The sequence below is a fragment of the Dermacentor albipictus genome, chromosome 1 (genome assembly GCF_038994185.2).
Source record: "Dermacentor albipictus isolate Rhodes 1998 colony chromosome 1, USDA_Dalb.pri_finalv2, whole genome shotgun sequence".
In the NCBI taxonomy this organism is placed as follows: Eukaryota; Metazoa; Arthropoda; class Arachnida; order Ixodida; family Ixodidae; genus Dermacentor; species Dermacentor albipictus.
This window is the reverse complement of record NC_091821.1, coordinates 498,959,538-498,977,204: the sequence shown is the minus strand read 5'-3', so window position 1 is coordinate 498,977,204 and position 17,667 is coordinate 498,959,538. Positions and strand designations below refer to the sequence as shown.

At 42.8% G+C, this 17,667-nt stretch overlaps 1 protein-coding gene across 5 annotated transcripts in view; it reads right to left on the bottom strand.

Moving 5' to 3' along the window:
* Positions 1-17,667, bottom strand: part of LOC135920358 (rootletin-like) — a 380,210-nt gene that overhangs the window by 338,997 nt on the left and 23,546 nt on the right. For all 5 annotated transcript variants that reach the window (XM_065454609.2, XM_065454610.2, XM_065454613.2 and 2 more), the window contains exon 3: positions 15,330-15,377. In XM_065454609.2, the coding sequence (XP_065310681.1) occupies positions 15,330-15,377 (48 nt within the window). The remainder of the gene's footprint in view (positions 1-15,329; positions 15,378-17,667) is intronic.

Here is a 17,667-nt window from a genome sequence, read left to right as displayed (position 1 = left end):
ACCGCAATACCTGCATTTTGGTACGTTAGCTTTTTGTGGTTTTCCTTTCGCGCTTTTTGAGCTGGCATTGGGGCGATGGACGAATTTTTTCACTACGTGCACTGTCTCGCTGCTTGATGGAGTACCCTCTTTATATGCCTTCATTCGAATTTTCGTTGCTTCGCGTGCTCGACACACCTTTTCAACCTGCTCTAGGGTCGGATCTTCTGACTTGAGAATGTCTGCACGGGCTTTTTTGTCATAGATACCACAGACGATCTGGTCGCGGATAATTTTTTCTCTTTCGTTTCCGAATCCACAATCGTGCGCTTTGAGCTTCAAATCTGTGTATCTTGTACTTGTATCACGATACATTTAGCAAAACGTTCAGCATCAGTATTTTCAATACGTTAATTGTAATATCATGTATCTTAAGACACACTGTATATCCCGCAGAATCCACAAAGACACCTGCAGTCACTGAAGGCTACCCTTCAAGAAAGCAAGATGATGTTAGCACTACCCAGTAAACATCAGAAGCCAAGCATTAGAAAAAGAAGACTAATGAAGATGAAGCAGATGCACTGAACTGTTATTACATATCGAAGAAAAAAATTCGAATTGCCTCCACAAATGGGAAGGCGACGTGCTTGAACTTGAAAAAAGGTGCAGACACCAGCTCTATCAGGTACAAAAATGTTGAGCAGACATTAGCAATCAAAGCAGCTGCTGGTGTGATCACACTCTCCGCAATCAGTATTCTCGGCTGCTATAGGATCTGCAGAGCGGCTCAGAAATGTTTATACAGAGCATGCCTCATAATCAAATCATGGTTTTGGCAAGTAAAACCCAAAAGAACAAGCAACCCAAGAGAACAAACATAGAGAACAAGCAATCATTACAAAGATATAATATTGATGCTATTCCCGCTGCTTTTTTTATCAGTCAATATACATCGGACTACCAGGACATGAAATGCACCCTCTTGCAAGAGTTTGCAAATTGACTGTTTCCGCTTTTACAAATTACAGATTGAAACCTTGCCAGTTAGAACATGCCTTTGGAAAAAGGCTATCTTCCTTTATTTATTGACTGTTGCCTTGGTAATGTGCCTGAAACTATTGAACACTGCTTTATTGATTGTAAAGATGCCATTTTATATTGGAAAGTTCTCAACAGAAGGTTGCAGAAAGGGTTTTATCTAAATTATCACAGTATCCAATATCTTATACCATGTGACGACGTACCATTTGACATGTTTTGCTGATAGGATTGTAAAGCTTATGGAAACCTCATTTAGAAGACCAAAATGCAGAAAGATTAGTTTCCTCAAAAGTGTACTTCGGTTCCATAATTATGTACCTGAAAGGCATTTACAGTTAAAAATTATCATCAGTTAGACTGGTATCCACTTTTGATTACGTGCTAAGTTTCTCGTGTCTAGCTTTTTTTTTTGTATGATGAAGGGTGTTGTTGCTTTGTATGATGTTAATTTTCTTTCTATGTACTACTTGATGTCTAGTCATCGGCTATGACCTGCTGGTGCTCGCATTACATTAACTTTTTCCTTACCACCATAATTATGCATACTTTCAGTACTTTTATGTTCTAACGTTTTATTTCATGATGTAGCTGTCACAATGTTTACCGTGATAGTACATAAAATTATAGCCCAATAACTGGTGCTCTGAATGGATGTAAAGCAGTAATAATTGGTCAGACAGTCTTTAGAATGAATATGTGAAACCTCAAAGAAGTGTCTCAAGGATCATGAAGAAAAGTAGCAACTTGCTATTTTTAGTACAAGTATCGAGAGTAACAAAAAAATCTGAAATATACAAAAAATGCACCTGGCTCCTCGTACCCAACCTTTGTAAGTCATACAATGCAACAAAATATATTACACTGATTTATCAGCATCTATACTAGCGATGGTGATGCCCATGTTATGCAGGAAAGCAGTAGTTTCGCTAATGCAAAATTCAGCAAGTTCCTATTATGCAGGGAGCATTTTTATTCACTGCAGCAGGCACCTAGTTCGTTTTTTTACTGCTTTCTTTAGGCTCACAAAGCAATGATTGTCAGGTCAAGCAGCATGCAAAAGCCTCTTCATACTTGATTATTGCATTTAATCAGCTTTTCTTTGCAAGGAAGGTGGTCTAGTGCGCATTCAAGCGGCACTGGAGCCTCCACATGCATTGTTCAGTTCCAGTAAAGTGCTGTGGAGTGTTGCACAATATTTTACAGTAATCAATAAGAGCACTTGCACAAGCAGTGTTCAAAATGTGAGAGATTAGACTGCTAGTCAAGATTCGGTGAAAGGTCGGTCTGTAATTGACTGCGTGCTCTTATGTGAGCAAACACTCTACACAATGGGCAGAACTGCTTGTAATAATTTGTACACACACTGTCAAAACGCTAGTTGATCGAAGCGACCTACAGGGGAACAATAAAATTGCACTTGATATTAACAGAACACAATTGTCAAGATAGCACGCACTCAAGAGCACCTATCGTCATTTGAGAAATTGTCATTAGCTTTAGTATAAGCGCTGTCCAAAGCTGTAGAAAGCCCAAAGTCGCCTACGAGCTGTCAAGGTTGTCTGCTCTGTGCGAGACTGACAGCTGTATTGTTCTGCACAACTCGTCTCGCCATTCTTAGATTTTTACTCGGGAGTGCAAGTTTTGGATGGAAGGAGGCAGGCAGTCACAACAACGAGCGGACGATACGTGGCTCGAGGCTTCTCGGTAAGCGCTGAAAACTTTTCCTTTTCTTACTTATTTCACACAAGTTTTAAGTGCTGTTCAAGTTCACCGAAAGTATATTGTGTACCTAGGCATGTTCAAAGCCGCATACGTGCATGGAAACACAATGTTAGGACCACTGAGAATTCTCATTAAATCGTGCAACCTATGACAACCAACAAAATCCGCAGTGGGCGGATAAATCAATGGATCTCTTAGGCATGTAGGGCCCTCTGGGCTGTATTTTCGACGATAAGGTAGCCTTGCCACCTGCGGGATTATTTGACTAAGCTATGCCGAATGCTCAGTTGCCATAGCTTGAAGTTTGAACCCTCGCATTAATTTCTTTTTTTTATTTTACCTGACGATGGTGTGCCTGACTTTCGCCTGCTTCAGTGCACTACATCTTCAGGCTTGGAGTGACCCCTGTCACCGGCAAAAGATGCCGAGAGCAAGTGGGGCTATACTAATCCAGGTACAACCAAATTAGGGACACCCACTCAGCTTCAACGAGGCACTCCCTCACCACAACAGGAATTGGCCTCCGTGGTGCGGTATTCGGCTACTACATCCCAAATGACTTATTCGATCAACCAATGGCCCTCAATCCCCAGCAGCTGCGGAGCACCTGACCAAGGCGGCGATCAGACCTGTAACGCAGCAGAGGCTGCTAAGAATTTCTGGACCCGGACAGATTGCAAATGGAAACTGACCCTGGCAACCTTTAACACACAAACTCTGTCAAGTGAGGCTAGCTTAGTAGGACTCTGAGGAACTACCAGACATTGTTTGGGATATCATTGGTCTTAGTGAGATTGAAAGAACTGGTGAGGCTTATACAGTGCTGACTAACGGCCATGTCCTCTGCTATAGAGGTCTCCCAGATAAGAAGCAATACGGGGTAGGATTTCTAATCCATAGGGAGGTAGCGGGTGACATTGACAAATTCTACAGCATTAATGAGAAGGTAGCAGTAGTCGTAATCAAACTTAATAAGAGGTATAGATTAAATTTAATACAAGCCTATGCTCCAGCACATCCAGTGACAATAATGATAAAGTAGATCAGTTTTATAAAGATGTTGAATTAGTGATGAGAAAAGTGCAAACTCAGTATACTGGAGTAATGGGCGACTTCAATGCAAAAGTGGGGGAAAAGCAGGCTGGTGAACAAGCAATTGGTAAGTACGGTGTCGATTCTAGGAATGCTAGAGGAGAGAAGCTGGTAGAATTCGCGGAAAGGAATAAGCTGAGAATAACGAACACCTTTTTCAGGAAGCGTAGCAACAGAAAATGGACCTGCAAAACTGCCCTAATGCTGAAACAAGAAATGAAATCGATCTCATACTTTCTGCCGATCCCAGCATAATGCAGGATGTAGAAGTGTTAGGTAGGGTAAACTACAGTGATCATAGGCTAGTGAGGGCAAGGATTCACCTCAATTTGAAGAGAGAAAGAGCTCACTTGTTCAAGAAGAAACAGGCCAACCTAGAAGCAGTAAGGGTAAAAGCAGACAAATTCAGGCTCGTACTTGCAAACAAATATTCACTCTTAGAACAGAGATATGATGACAGAGCTAATGAATGAAACCGTAATTAGGCTGGCTTCAGAGACAGCAATTGAAGTGGGAGGCAAGGCACCAATGCAACCACTAGGCAAGCTCTCCCAAGTAACGAAGGACCTAATAAAGAAACAACAAAGAATGGGCCAACTCAAGAGATAAGATGGAATACGCGGAACTGTCAAAACTGATCAACAAGGCGAAAATAAGTGATATTCAAAATTATAACATTAGAAAGACTGAAGAAGGCGTAAAAAATGGACGCAGCCTGAAATCAATGAGAAGGAAACTTGGCGTAAGACAACTGAAGATGTAAGCACTGAAAGATAAGCAGGGTAATATGATCAGCAATCTCAAAAATATAGTAAAAGCAGCGGAAGAATTCTGTACTCTACCCAGAGGAGTCGGGATACCTCAATTAAAAACAGTAATGAACTGGATACGTCAGAAGGGCCTTACAAGACATGAAATGAGGAAGAGTGGCAGGAGAAGATGGAATAACAGTCAATTTAATTGAAGCTGGAGGCGACATAATGCTTGGAAAACTGGTGGCTCTTTCTACGAAGTGTCTCTTGACTGCAAGGGTCCCAGAAAACTGGAAGAATGCAAACATTGTACTAATTCACAAAAAGGGAGACGTTAAAGAATTGAAAAATTATAGGCCCATTAGCTTGCTCCCAGTATTATATAAAATATTTACCAAAATAATCTCCGATAGAATAAGGGCAACACTGGACTTTAGTCAACCAAGGGAACAGGATGGCTTCAGGAAGGGATACTCTACAATGGATCACATCCATGTCATTAATCAGGTTATCGAGAAATCCGCAGAGTACAATAAGCCTCTTTATATGGCTTTCATAGATTATGAAAAAGCATTTGATTCAGTAGAGATATTAGCAGTCATGGAGGCATTGTGTAATCAAGGAGTACAGACCGCTTATGTAAATGTCTTGAAAAATATCTACAGAAAATACACAGCTACCTTAATTCTACACAACTAGGAAGATACCTATGAGGAAAGGGGTCAGACAAGGAGACACAATCTCTCCAATACTATTAAACTAGCAAGGCTTAGGAGGAAAGATCGACAGTGAATACCTCAGCGACCTTCAGTTTGCTGATGACATTGTTCTCTATTCAACAACACTACAGACGAGTTACAACAAATGATTGAGGACCTTAACAGAGAGAGTGTAAGAGTGGGGTTGAAGATTAATATGCAGAAGACAAATAATGAATAACCAGGCATGGGAACAAGAGTTCAGGATCACCAGTCAACCTCAACAGTCTGAAGGAGTATGTTTACCTAGGTAAATTAATCATGGAAAACCCTGATCATGAAACAGAATTTCATAGAATGAAAATGGGTTGGATCGCATGCGGCAGACATTGCCAGCTCCTGACTGGAAGCTTAGCATTGTCATTGAAAAGGAAGGTGTACAATCAGTTCATTTTACCGGTGCTGACATATGGGGCAGAGACTTGGAGACTGACAAATAAGCTTGAGAACAAGTTAAGGACCGCAGAAAGTGATGAAACAAAGAATGCTAGGCATAACGTTGAGAGACAGAAAGAGAGCGGTTTGGATCAGAGAGCAAATGGGTATAGCTGATATTCTAATTGACATTAAGAGAAAAACATGACACTGGGCAGGTCATGTAATGTGAAGATTAGATAACTATTGGACCATTAAGGTGACAGAGTGGGTACTAAGAGAAGGGTAGCGCAGTAGAGGATGGCAGAAGACTAGGTGGTGTGACGAAATTAAGAAATTTGCGGGTGCTAGTTGGATTTGGGTGGCGCAGAACAGGGGTAATTGGAGATTGCAGGGAGAGGCCTTCGTCCTGCAGTGGACATAAAATAGGCTGCTGCTGATGATGATGAAAAACAGCCTATACATCGTATCTGAATATAAGATAGCCGGACAGAAGCTTCTGTGTCTTTAATGCTGCTATCACTTAAAAGTAAGCTTGCTAAGCCAACTAAAACTCCAACTTTATGTTGTTTTATTTAGAAAGTGCTAGGAGCACTGGAGGCTAGTTTCGACGATACTTCCAGTTGAAACTGTTCTAGGCTGCCCAATTTGCCAAAAATTTTCAAATCTGAGCAATAGTTAAAGTTAAATCAATTTCAGATGATGCAAGGCATTGCTAGTACAAAAATTCCAACGGGAAAGTTTAACAACATGTAGAAAAACTGTAAATTAAATTGACTGATTCCTGTAAACACACCATTTCACACATTGTATTAAATATTATAAAAAAGAAAAAGTAGCCAAGGCAGAATCCCGGACTACTAGCCTGTTGGTAGTAAGTTCGAAGCTTTGTGGCACAATAAGAATTTTTTTTCGTCATTGTCTCGCAAATGGTTTTGGGATCCCAGCGATGACACCAGCGGACACCAAAATGAACAGGGGAGTGTGTCCCATAACAGCTATCACTGCAAAGGGCCCCTCACCAGGTCTGGCCATTTTGAGCTGACACAGCATACACTGCGCAGAGTCATTGCGTCTGCAAAGTATTACATTGCTAGATCTGAAATTACATGCCGAACGCCCTTCGCCTGTCTTCTTGCGGCCGTTGCACTCTAAGCCAGAAAGTGACGTACACATGCTAGTGTGTCTACGTACAGGTGTTTGCACTGTGACGTTGCTCGTGGTGACATGCGACTTCAAGAATATTTAAGGCAACACCTGTTATTTGTGTAATATTTTGCTTGAATAGAAAAATTAAAGCTTACAGTAATAATAAAACACACAAACCAAATGTCTACATGTTTTGTTTTTACTTCGCACTGCAGAAACAGAGATGCACTTCCGTTTCGTCTGCTTGTTCCCATGTCATGCAGTTGCGCGTGCAGACACTGAAACTACAGTAAAACCTCGTTAAACCATACCAGCTTAAACGGAAGTTTCGTTTTAAAAGTAGTAAAGTCAAATCCCCGACTCAGCGGCCATTGAATATAATGTTTTGTATCCGCATAAACCGTCCCAGCTTATTGTGTACGCATCGGTTAAAACGTAGTGTTTCAACTTTTTTTCGCGCAAACACGGCGATGCGTCGTCTCCATCGGGTGGCCCGGCAGAACAACAAGCCTCAGAGGTCGGAACAACGGCCTCCAAGCGCCCTGTGCTTTTGTGCATGAAGCCACATCAACATCATTTCGATGCCGTGCCAGAGAGCGTTATGGCGTCGTACAAGCAAGGACTCGCGTCATTCCGAAGCTCGGATAAAAAAGACGCCGAGTGCTCAGCATAGAAGAAAAATTAGACATCATCCGTGCTATCGAATGTGACACAAAGAAGTCGGCGCTGGCACGAGACAAGGATCTGCTGTTGACTATGGTGTATGGCATTTGGAATGCGAAGAAGTTGCTCGGCAGCGCTGCTGCGACCGCGAAGACATGTCGGCTACGAGGTTCGACTTTTCAGCATCGTTGCCTCTGTTGTTGCCAAAGTGTCGCCTAGCGACAGCCCACAGACCAGCGACGGCAGCGTCTCGGAGCCAGCTGCTAAATCTCGGAAGCTGTACTTTTGCTACCTGGAGGCACCGAAAGGTCGGCATGGTTGCCTTGTTTTGCCACCGATTTAAAAAAAAAGGAAGCTTCAGAATTCTCGCACTACGCAACAGATAACAATGCCAACTTTCTCAAAAATCAAGGGTGCATATACATGGGCAATACTTAAATATATCTTTGGGGGGCTGTCACTATTTATTTCAGCCGGCAGAAAAGAAAGTTTTTCTCTGTGCAATGGCCACACTCCCGATTTCCACCTCAAATCTCGGAAAAAAACCTGTGGGCATTACACGAGTACATAGATACGGTACTACATAGTACTTGTTGCATCCCTAGAGCTGTTTGTTCCTTCCATGGCTAACAACCTTACCTTGAAAGCTGACATAATGTTCACTGCACATGAAAGAGAGCTCAAACTGCACCTTCAATCAGAGAGGCCATAGTTAAATACTGCGTAGCGACTCTAATGACCTGGTGGCCACAGATATATTTGAAGTGAGAGTTTGACAGCAACAGCTATAAAAGTTTGCTTCATTCAGTTTTCTTTTCTGTTTTTCTGTTGTGTTTACTTGCCACAAAAAGTTGGTAAAAAAAAAAGAAGAAAAATTGCATTTATCGGCATCTTCGACGGGCTCTTTCTTAAAGTGTAAGGGTGTTAGCAATTTTACTTGCGCTTTAGCCATTGTGTGTGCCACCTACATCTCCTCGACTCCAAATCGCACTACAAACTGCAACCCTTTTGAATATACTTCATGCATATCTTGTCCACAGCCCATTGCTCCCGAATGCTCACCTCAGGAAAGCCTTGATGATGCATTTGCTGGTTTGTGCGATGGTTTTATTAGGCTCATATCGGTTCCCTCATAGTAGCAAGGCACGCTATGGCTTTCTCAGCACTAGTAAGCTGATGCAAAGAAACCACTTCTCCTTTATCGCGATGCATCAAACTCTGCTTCTCATGAAAAGACATTGCTGCCTAGACAGGAATGAGAGTTGGACGATCACCCATTTGGTATTGATGCCGGTACCATCACGTGCAAACACAACTGAGTGTAATAAACTCAAAACGTAAGGATACGGTGACCGACCATTTTTCTACTTCATACCTGCTTGTTGCAGTGAAATCTGCGAGAGCAATTAATTTTGCATTCTCATTGCACAATCAACTTGAATTTTCACAATGAGGCGAAGAATGAAAGGTGTAAAGTTTCATTCAGTGCCTGTACCCTTAGACGCACATCGCTAGCAGTACGGCCTTCAGTAAGAGTCCTTTTCCTTTAACTCTATTCTTACCACCCACTGCACCACGTCGCCACGGTGCAGTGGCGTACAATGTAATCACAAAGGGCACAACAGTGAAGGAATCTAAGGTAAATATGACCCCCCACTATGCTATGCAAATTTATTTGGAAGTTTTACAGCAGCATGCAGACTTTTCTTTTTGTGCGCGTGTGTGCTCTAATAATGCAGGCAAGCTTGTTGAGAGTGGGCACGTGCCACTGTCATCTGGCCAGCCAGATGCAGCATGTCTGTAGTCACTTCGTATAATCTGCTGCCAGTAAATCGGTGTAATTTCTGTAGTTTGATCACAACAATGCGGCAGTTAGGTCCACGAAGGTACAATGCGACATCGAAACTTTTCAACATCTCTGGTACTGCAAAATGCGAGCGAACAATTCAAAGTCTTTGTCAAACAAGATAAAGAGGCGTAAGACAGTGATAAGAAGTTGCATCCAAATTATACTGCAGCATTGCAAAAGACTGCAGATGCAATATACACCTGGCCACTAAATTTGTAATGTCAAAACTGAAAAAAGATATAATTGTGAAAATTTATTTTGTGCTTCAGGCATCCCACTCACAGCTTAAAGGTCTGTTCTGCACTTGAGTGTGGCACCTATGTAGTGTTCTTGTGCCAGATGCATCATCATCATCATCATCATCATCATCATCATCATCATCAGCCTGGTTGCGCCCACTGCAGGGCAAAGGCCTCTCCCATGCTTCTCCAACAACCCCGGTCATGTACTAATTGTGGCCATGTCGTGCCTGCAAACTTCCTAATCTCATCCGCCCACCTAACTTTCTGCCAACCCCTGCTACGCTTCCCTTCCCTTGGGATCCAGTCCGTAACCCTTAATGACCATCGGTTATCTTCCCTCCTCATTACATGTCCTGCCCATGCCCATTTCTTTTTCTTGATTTCAACTAAGATGTCATTAACTCGCGTTTGTTCCCTCACCCAATCTGCTCTTTTCTTATCCCTTAACGTTACACCTATCATTCTTCTTTCCATGGCTCGTTGTGTCGTCCTCAATTTGAGTAGAACCCTTTTCGTAAGCCTCCAGGTTTCTGCCCCGTAGGTGAGTACTGGTAAGACACAGCTATTATATACTTTTCTCTTGAGGGATAATGGCAACCTGCTGTTCATGATTTGGGAATGCCTGCCAAACGCACCCCAGCCCATTCTTATTCTTTTGATTATTTCCGTCTCATGATCCGGATCCGCCGTCACTACCTGCCCTAAGTAGATGTATTCCCTTACGACTTCCAGTGCCTCGCTGCCTATTGTAAATTGCTGTTCTCTCCCGAGACTGTTAAGCATTACTTTAGTTTTCTGCAGATTAATTTTTAGACCCACTCTTCTGCTTTGCCTCTCTAGGTCAGTGAGCATGCATTGCAATTGGTCCCCTGAGTTACTGAGCAAGGCAATATCATCAGCGAATCGCAAGTTACTAAGGTATTCTCCATTAACTTTTATCCCCAATTCTTCCCACTCCAGGTCCCTGAATACCTCCTGTAAACACGCTGTGAATAGCATTGGAGATATCGTATCTCCCTGCCTGACGCCTTTCTTTATTGGGATTTTGTTGCTTGCTTTATGGAGGACTACGGTGGCTGTGGAGCCACTATAGATATCTTCCAGTGTTTTTACATATGGCTCATCTACACCCTGATTCCGTAATGCCTCCATGACTGCTGAGGTTTCGACTGAATCAAACGCTTTCTCGTAATCAATGACAGCTATATATAAGGGTTGGTTATATTCTGCACACTTCTCTATCACTTGATTGATAGTGTGAATATGGTCTATTGTTGTGTAGCCTTTACGGAATCCTGCCTGGTCCTTTGGTTGACAGAAGTCTAAGGTGTTCCTGATTCTATTTGCAATTCTATTTGCCAGATGCATAGGCCACAAAAAAAAAAAGCTTTTTTGCACTTTGCAAATTCTGAAAATTTGTGTGGGCAAATGTTACATGGCTAGATTATCATTTGAGATGCGGTACGAGGAGACAGTGTCCAAACAAGTAAAGCAAGAAAACCTTGCAGGGTGTTTGTAATTTCAACCACCAGCTCAGGGCCTAGGGGTGCATGATCATGCTGTGACAAAGCAGATGACAGTGACACTATACAAATGTCTTTTATAAACCAAAACAATTCACTACAACTGCACAAAAGGGCATCTTCAAAAAAGTCAACAACCAATGATCATAAATCTAACAGCTGAGAAGAGAACCCGCTTGTCGAACTCGGATTAATTATCCCTTTTTATTTTTTAATGTGTGCATAAAGGCTCATAAGAAGAGTGAACTGTGCAAGCTGGTATTGATTCATGTAAAAAAATTTAGTGCATACACAGACAAAGGCATAGGAAAGGGAACAATGCACTTCCAAACTGGTGCACATGACCCACCAACTTTCTTTCTTGGCGGAGAATACAAATGCTATTGTTGTACACAGCGCTGATGTTGTACATTAGGCTAAGAAGAAAGAGGCCAAAGGAAGGAAGGAAGGAAGGAAGAAGGTACACGATACATGCTCAACAAAACATGCCAGCAGGTTTGTACCATGTACCTCAGGAGTTGATATGTTTCGTTCCCTTGGAGTGTTGTCTTGCTCATGTGGCACAGGCTGGCTGGTGCCTACATGTATGCTTGAACAAGCACCTCAATGCAAGGAAAATGACCAGTGTGCTCCTCCCACTTGGTGATGCATTGCTGAGAATGCAGGTGTGCAGCAAAGCTCAAAGGCACTTTGATTTTGTTCCGACAAGTGGTCCAGATGAAGAGGAAAATTATCGAGGCATACAATATTTAAAATAGGGGAACAAGGCACGTTAGCCAGCCCTCTCTAATGTTTCATGGGAAAGAGCATTCTTTCTTTCTTATATTATGAGGCAAGAGGCCAGCCAAACATTTTGCATCCTGCTTTACTGTGCGATCTAGCCCCGTTTTGATGAACATGCTACCTGTATTGCTGGTTTTGAAATAAACTTTCAGTTGATGGCAGTGCTTGTTTAGTGTTCTCTTTCCTATGTCTGAAAGTTTATGTGCTAAATTTCTCGGCAGAAAAATTATTTCTAGCCAAACAGGCCATAAACTTGACCCACTTCGATTTCAATTTTAAATATTGCCCCTTATTGCTGCATATAGGGAAAGCACATTTTGAAAATATGTCTGGCGAAAAAAAAAATTTTGTATACCAGAGCAATGTTTCAATTCCAATGCATAAAAGGCAAGGCATGGTGTAAAAAGGGGGGGGGGGGGGGCAAGAAGATTACACTTGATCTCATGAGCACAGAGACATTTCGCAGGTGATTTAGGAAAATTGCGCATTAACTGTGTGGCCTTGATATTATTTTTGCTAGATTTAATGCAGAAGCAAAAAGCCCACTTTGAGCCAGGTTTGGGGATTTTTTCTATTTGCCTCGTGCGCTACCAATGGTGACGCTGCACACGACGCTCCCATGACTTCAAAGACTTCGTCTTTGCTCTTGCCGCAGTAGCTTCATTTCCTTGCATTTGCGCATGCTCTGACTGCGTGCTCGCACAGCATGGCGCTCACCAATTACCATCTGTATTTTTTCTTACTGTTAGTTTTATTATTGCCAGCATTATAAGGACAACAAACCTTGTATATTAAGTGCATCTTCCAAACAAGCTGTAAATGGCACATTGTTGCGGTCCATCCAGAAATAGCAATGACAGTGCACCTAAGCAAGACTTGAAAGCTGGCTAGCTGGTATTCCATCCGAAGTAGATCTGAATTACAAAGGAAAAAAAAAGCAGGGACAAAAGGGTGTCTTTTCACCGCCCTTTTCTTTCCCTTTACACCTCGAGTCTATTAGCGATAGTGCATCAAGCAGCCCAACATGTAATAACTTATCTGAGGAGCATTCTTTCTTTTAGGTGAGAAAAACATTTCCAAAGTTGGGTCCCTGCTCCAATCAGTATCATTAATCTACAGTATATTTTCATTGCAGTGCACATGGGAAAATTGTGTATAGCTTTCGCTAAACTGCTGCATAGTTCTTCCCGTTGCGTTTTGCAACTAAGCACTTGGATTAGGAATTTATGCTGTATGCAGGCTCCAGTCGCACTGTCGTCTTCCTGGCCCATCAGCTCCACTTGGACGGGCTTCCGCGTCATGCTCAGGCTCCTTGAGTAACATGACCTGGCGAATAAATCGGTGGCTTCCATTTGCTGGCCTGAGCAGTCACTTGCCAGGTGCCCTGACCACGACAAGCACTTTGGCTATAGGACCTCATTTCGGTCCCTATAGGGCTTTTCAAAAGAATGGACCTTCTACAAAGCCTCCAAGGCTTCATTGTGGCAGATTAGGTTTATATCGCATGGCGATCTTACAGCAGCCAATATAAAGACATTATTACAGCAAGTTTTTAATATGGTAGCAAAGTGCATTAGTGCGGTAGTCATGGTAGTACTGTGTTTTAGCTGCATGCTATGCCGAGCCCCTTGTACTCAGGGCCTCTCAGTATGTTGTTGCATCAGATGCACGACAGCCAACCCTAATGGATTGGTTACACTATTAAGAACTCATCGTAATAACAGCGTGTTCTTATTTGCTGCTGTGCAGCCACTGTGCAGTACCAAAGCTATGGTGAGCTGTCGCCATGGCCATATGTGCCAGGTGTGCCCTTGGCACTATCGATATGGTTTGCTGCAGCCCACAAGATGCTTCTCTGCACAGCAAGTTCTGTGCGTATACAACTGTGCTGTGGTAGAAGTTTATGCTGTCTTGAAGTGCCATGCAGCCATAAAGAAATTTTCCTGCCTTCGTGTATGCAGGGGCTAGGCGTGCACCTGCATCGGGCCAGAAGCCTAGTGCTGCACGTTACTTACAATCTACGTGATTTTGCGAAGAGTTTATTTGGTCTTATTCACTGACTTTTCCTAGCTTTCCAGGTGGCTAAATATCCTGTTAAGGACAGTCCAGACTGCTGCATAGCAAGCCTCACTCATGGCACACAAAGCATACGTCAACTGCCAAGACACTGACTGGCAAACTTAGCAGGCTCCCAGGGCTGGGCAAAGATACTGTGCAATTGTATCCCAGTATGATACAAGATACTCAGGCAGCAAGAATCTGAGATACAGATACAAGGTACTATTGCAATTATTGCATCCAATACAATACTGCCCAAACATATCTCAAAACACTTCAATACATTCACAAATGTGTTGTTATAGATTTATATAATGTAGCAGCAAACACACAGGCCGAAAAAATGTTTGCTTCGAAATTTCTTAGCCCGACCAACCTTGTTTCATTTGAATGAAATGTCTACTACTATCTCAAAATTTTTGTCTTTCATGCTCCAAGAATATTTTAATTCCAAAACAATATGCAAAAGCCACTACATGCAATGCAACCCCATACTTGCATCGTTCAAACTTCGTAGCAAAGCATCACACAAGAGAAACTTTGAAAACAACACTATAGCAGCTTCAGAATTTGCACTAAAGATGCCGCACGCATTAGCGCACGCAGCACAGTACAGTGGCTGCGAGCAAGTGCTATGGCACAGGCGCAACTAAGCACAAAAAATCAAGAAAACAAAAGGTTGGCTGTGCACAAACGTTTGCGTGCTTGTGTTTGTTGAGATGGTGCGACGGCCCCCCTTGATTCTGCTTCACCAATAGATGCACTCACACCTCATCACCTGCCCTTGCTGAAGGTCCCTGCATTTAGTTCTATTCAAGTGACTTAGTGGTAGCAGTATCACCTTGAGAAGTGGAGTTCAGCCAACATTTATAGTTTTGCACAGTGGTGTTGCGACAGCAGTACCTTATGCCTTAAGATGTACAATACATTGTTTCATGTAGCGAAAATACAGATAACGGTACGTACATGTCTTGCCAGACGTATCATGATACAGATACAAAATACCCAAAGAGTATCTAAGATTGTATCTAAGATACATGTATCTTCAATACTGCCCGGCACTGGCTGTATTCAATGCAAAGCTTCAAATGGGCCCCACAAAATGAATGAGAGGAAGCCTCCTCACTTAAATCAGTCATGACACATGGTCGACATCTGCTGCTCCCAGTAATATTCTGGATCTCCATAATAAACAACTCTCACACATAGCCATGTGACACTAAATGCTCTTCTTGTCCAAGAACATAGGCTAGTTCCATATTTTACAAATTTATATAGTTTACATTTTCAGCCAAAGTAGCTTTCTCTGCCAAAAGAAAAAGGCAAAGATTTGAACAAACCTGAGCATGGTCCACGTCACTGGCACTGCCATGGTTCTCACTCCATTCCTGCAAATAAAACGTGCAACACTAAGGACAGCTCAATTTTTTTAGAACATTAATGAAAGGACAATTGACGATTGCCCTTAAAGCACACAAAGAAAGCAAACTGAACACGGCTCAAAGGTAGCATGACATTGAGATGCAGTGTGCTACTGCAAAAGTCTGGGGCCACATGCCAGTCAAGTCAACAAAACAAACAGGCCCACATTTTCCAATGTTCCATTTCCTTTTCTATTCTACAACACATCATGTTTAGTCAACACAAACTAGCCCAATCTTCTACTCTGTTAAGAAAAGTGTATATGCAGGATGGAACAGTGATGCTGATGGGAATATCTTGTAATGCTCTGTTCAACCAAGGCTAGTAGAACAGTTATTGCAATGAGAGACTGTGTGTTCTGCTTAGCAGTAGCTAGCATAAAGAGGTGAGCACTGACAACCAGGGGCGTAGCCGGGGGGGGGGGGGGGGGGGGGGCCTTATTGAGCTTCAGCTCTTCCTGAATTTTTTTTCGTGCTGTCATGCACCGCCGATTAAAAGAGCCCCTGGCGCCAAAAATCATTCTGGATTTTGTCTAGAATGTCGTTTTCATGCTCAAAAAGACATTTCAGCGCGATCATTGTGAACTCTGGCTGGATTTAGTGGCACCACACGTGCACCAGGAGTCACATAATGCAAGGAGGGAGGGCTCCATCCAAGCACAAAGTTTCAAGGGCGTTTCAATGGCGAGCAGGTTGGTCACGGCATCTCGCAGAAGCCGCGGAATCTACGGAGCACGTGGATTTCAATTCTGAAACTTTATGGGTATAAAGTTCTCAAACATTTGATGCAAAAGGTGCATTGACATTTCCAAAGTCAGGCTTTAGATTTTCAATTCCAGAACATTGTGGGTTTAATGTTATAAACATTTGACACCAAAGCTGCTTTGACTTTTCGAAAGTTGTACATCAGACCACACAATGAGACAGGCCAAATCAACACACTATCAGTCAACTAAAGTGTACCACTGTAAAGTTGACAAAGCACACAGCGAGGTCTGATGAGACGAAGCGTTGTGGTGGTTCATTTGTGCCATCATGTCACAGAAAACAATGTAAACTTTTTTTTTCACCTGCGCCAAAGCATCCACGTGAAGACACTAAAACCAGCAAAGGTAACAATGTTCTTATTTATTTTTCTGCTTTGACTTTTATTTGCGAGGACACATTGACCCTCTTCAATTTTCTTGTTCTGGCTACTCGCATGCTGCCAGAGCCAGCCAGAGCACATGCGTTTTTCTCGTGTTGCCCCGACTACCGTGTGGCACACTTCGGTGCACGTCCGTTTTTCTCTAGCCGAGCGGACTTTCGCATGGCACAGTTTTGGACACTTTCTGGCTAGCGGGCGAGAAAAGGAAACAATGTTCGCTCACCGCCATCACTGTGGGGATTCGACGGATTGCAATATGGTCGCTTGAGCACAACCTCTCCGGAAAGTCTTGTCTCACTGGTGTAGGATACCGAGCAGTATGCTTACGGTTCTCTGTGGACCAAGCGTCTCGCATTTTCTTCGATATTCCTTCAGTAGGTGCCCAAAGTAGCCATTCTATTGTGGTCAACATACTTTCCTTCGCGTTTTTTCATTTCGGTGCCCCCGCCCCACGAAAGAAAAAAATACATTGCGGTGCAGCAAACTGTCATATGGTGAATGTTCCATTTTATTGCTTCTTTTGTGGAAAGTAATGAGCCCCAGGACACTTCAGTTTCCAGATACCCTTATATTATTGCGATAGCAACACTCCAGGCGTGTTCCTGCTGTTGCCGTCGCCCTCATGTTCTGTACAAAGTCCAACGGCAATAACACCAGGACTGCGTGCCGCATGCTGTATGTGCGAGTGAAAGTGTCGAGGCAGTGGGGGGTGGCAGAGGTAAGCCGACAATTGTGGCTCAGTCTTGTGTGCGCAAGGGAAAAATGCGGGGAGGAAGCGCACCGCCTTCCGTCACACATAATTATCAGAGGGAGTGGAAGGAAGAAGGGTGGGCCTTAGGATTCTGTGATCTGTGAGCCTGTGATTTCACAACATGTTTATTTGCCTTGTTTGACGCATCATATACAGTGACTTTTTCTTAGATACCTAGATTTATTGGGGACATATACATATACAGTGAAAGCTCGTTAATTCGAACTTCAATAATTCGAATTTATGGATAATTCGAACTGTACGATTTGGTCCGGCCAAGCTCCATAGAAGTCTATGTATCAAAAAGTCCGTTAATTCGAACGCGAGAAGGTTCCCTCACGGATAATTTGAACTACGCT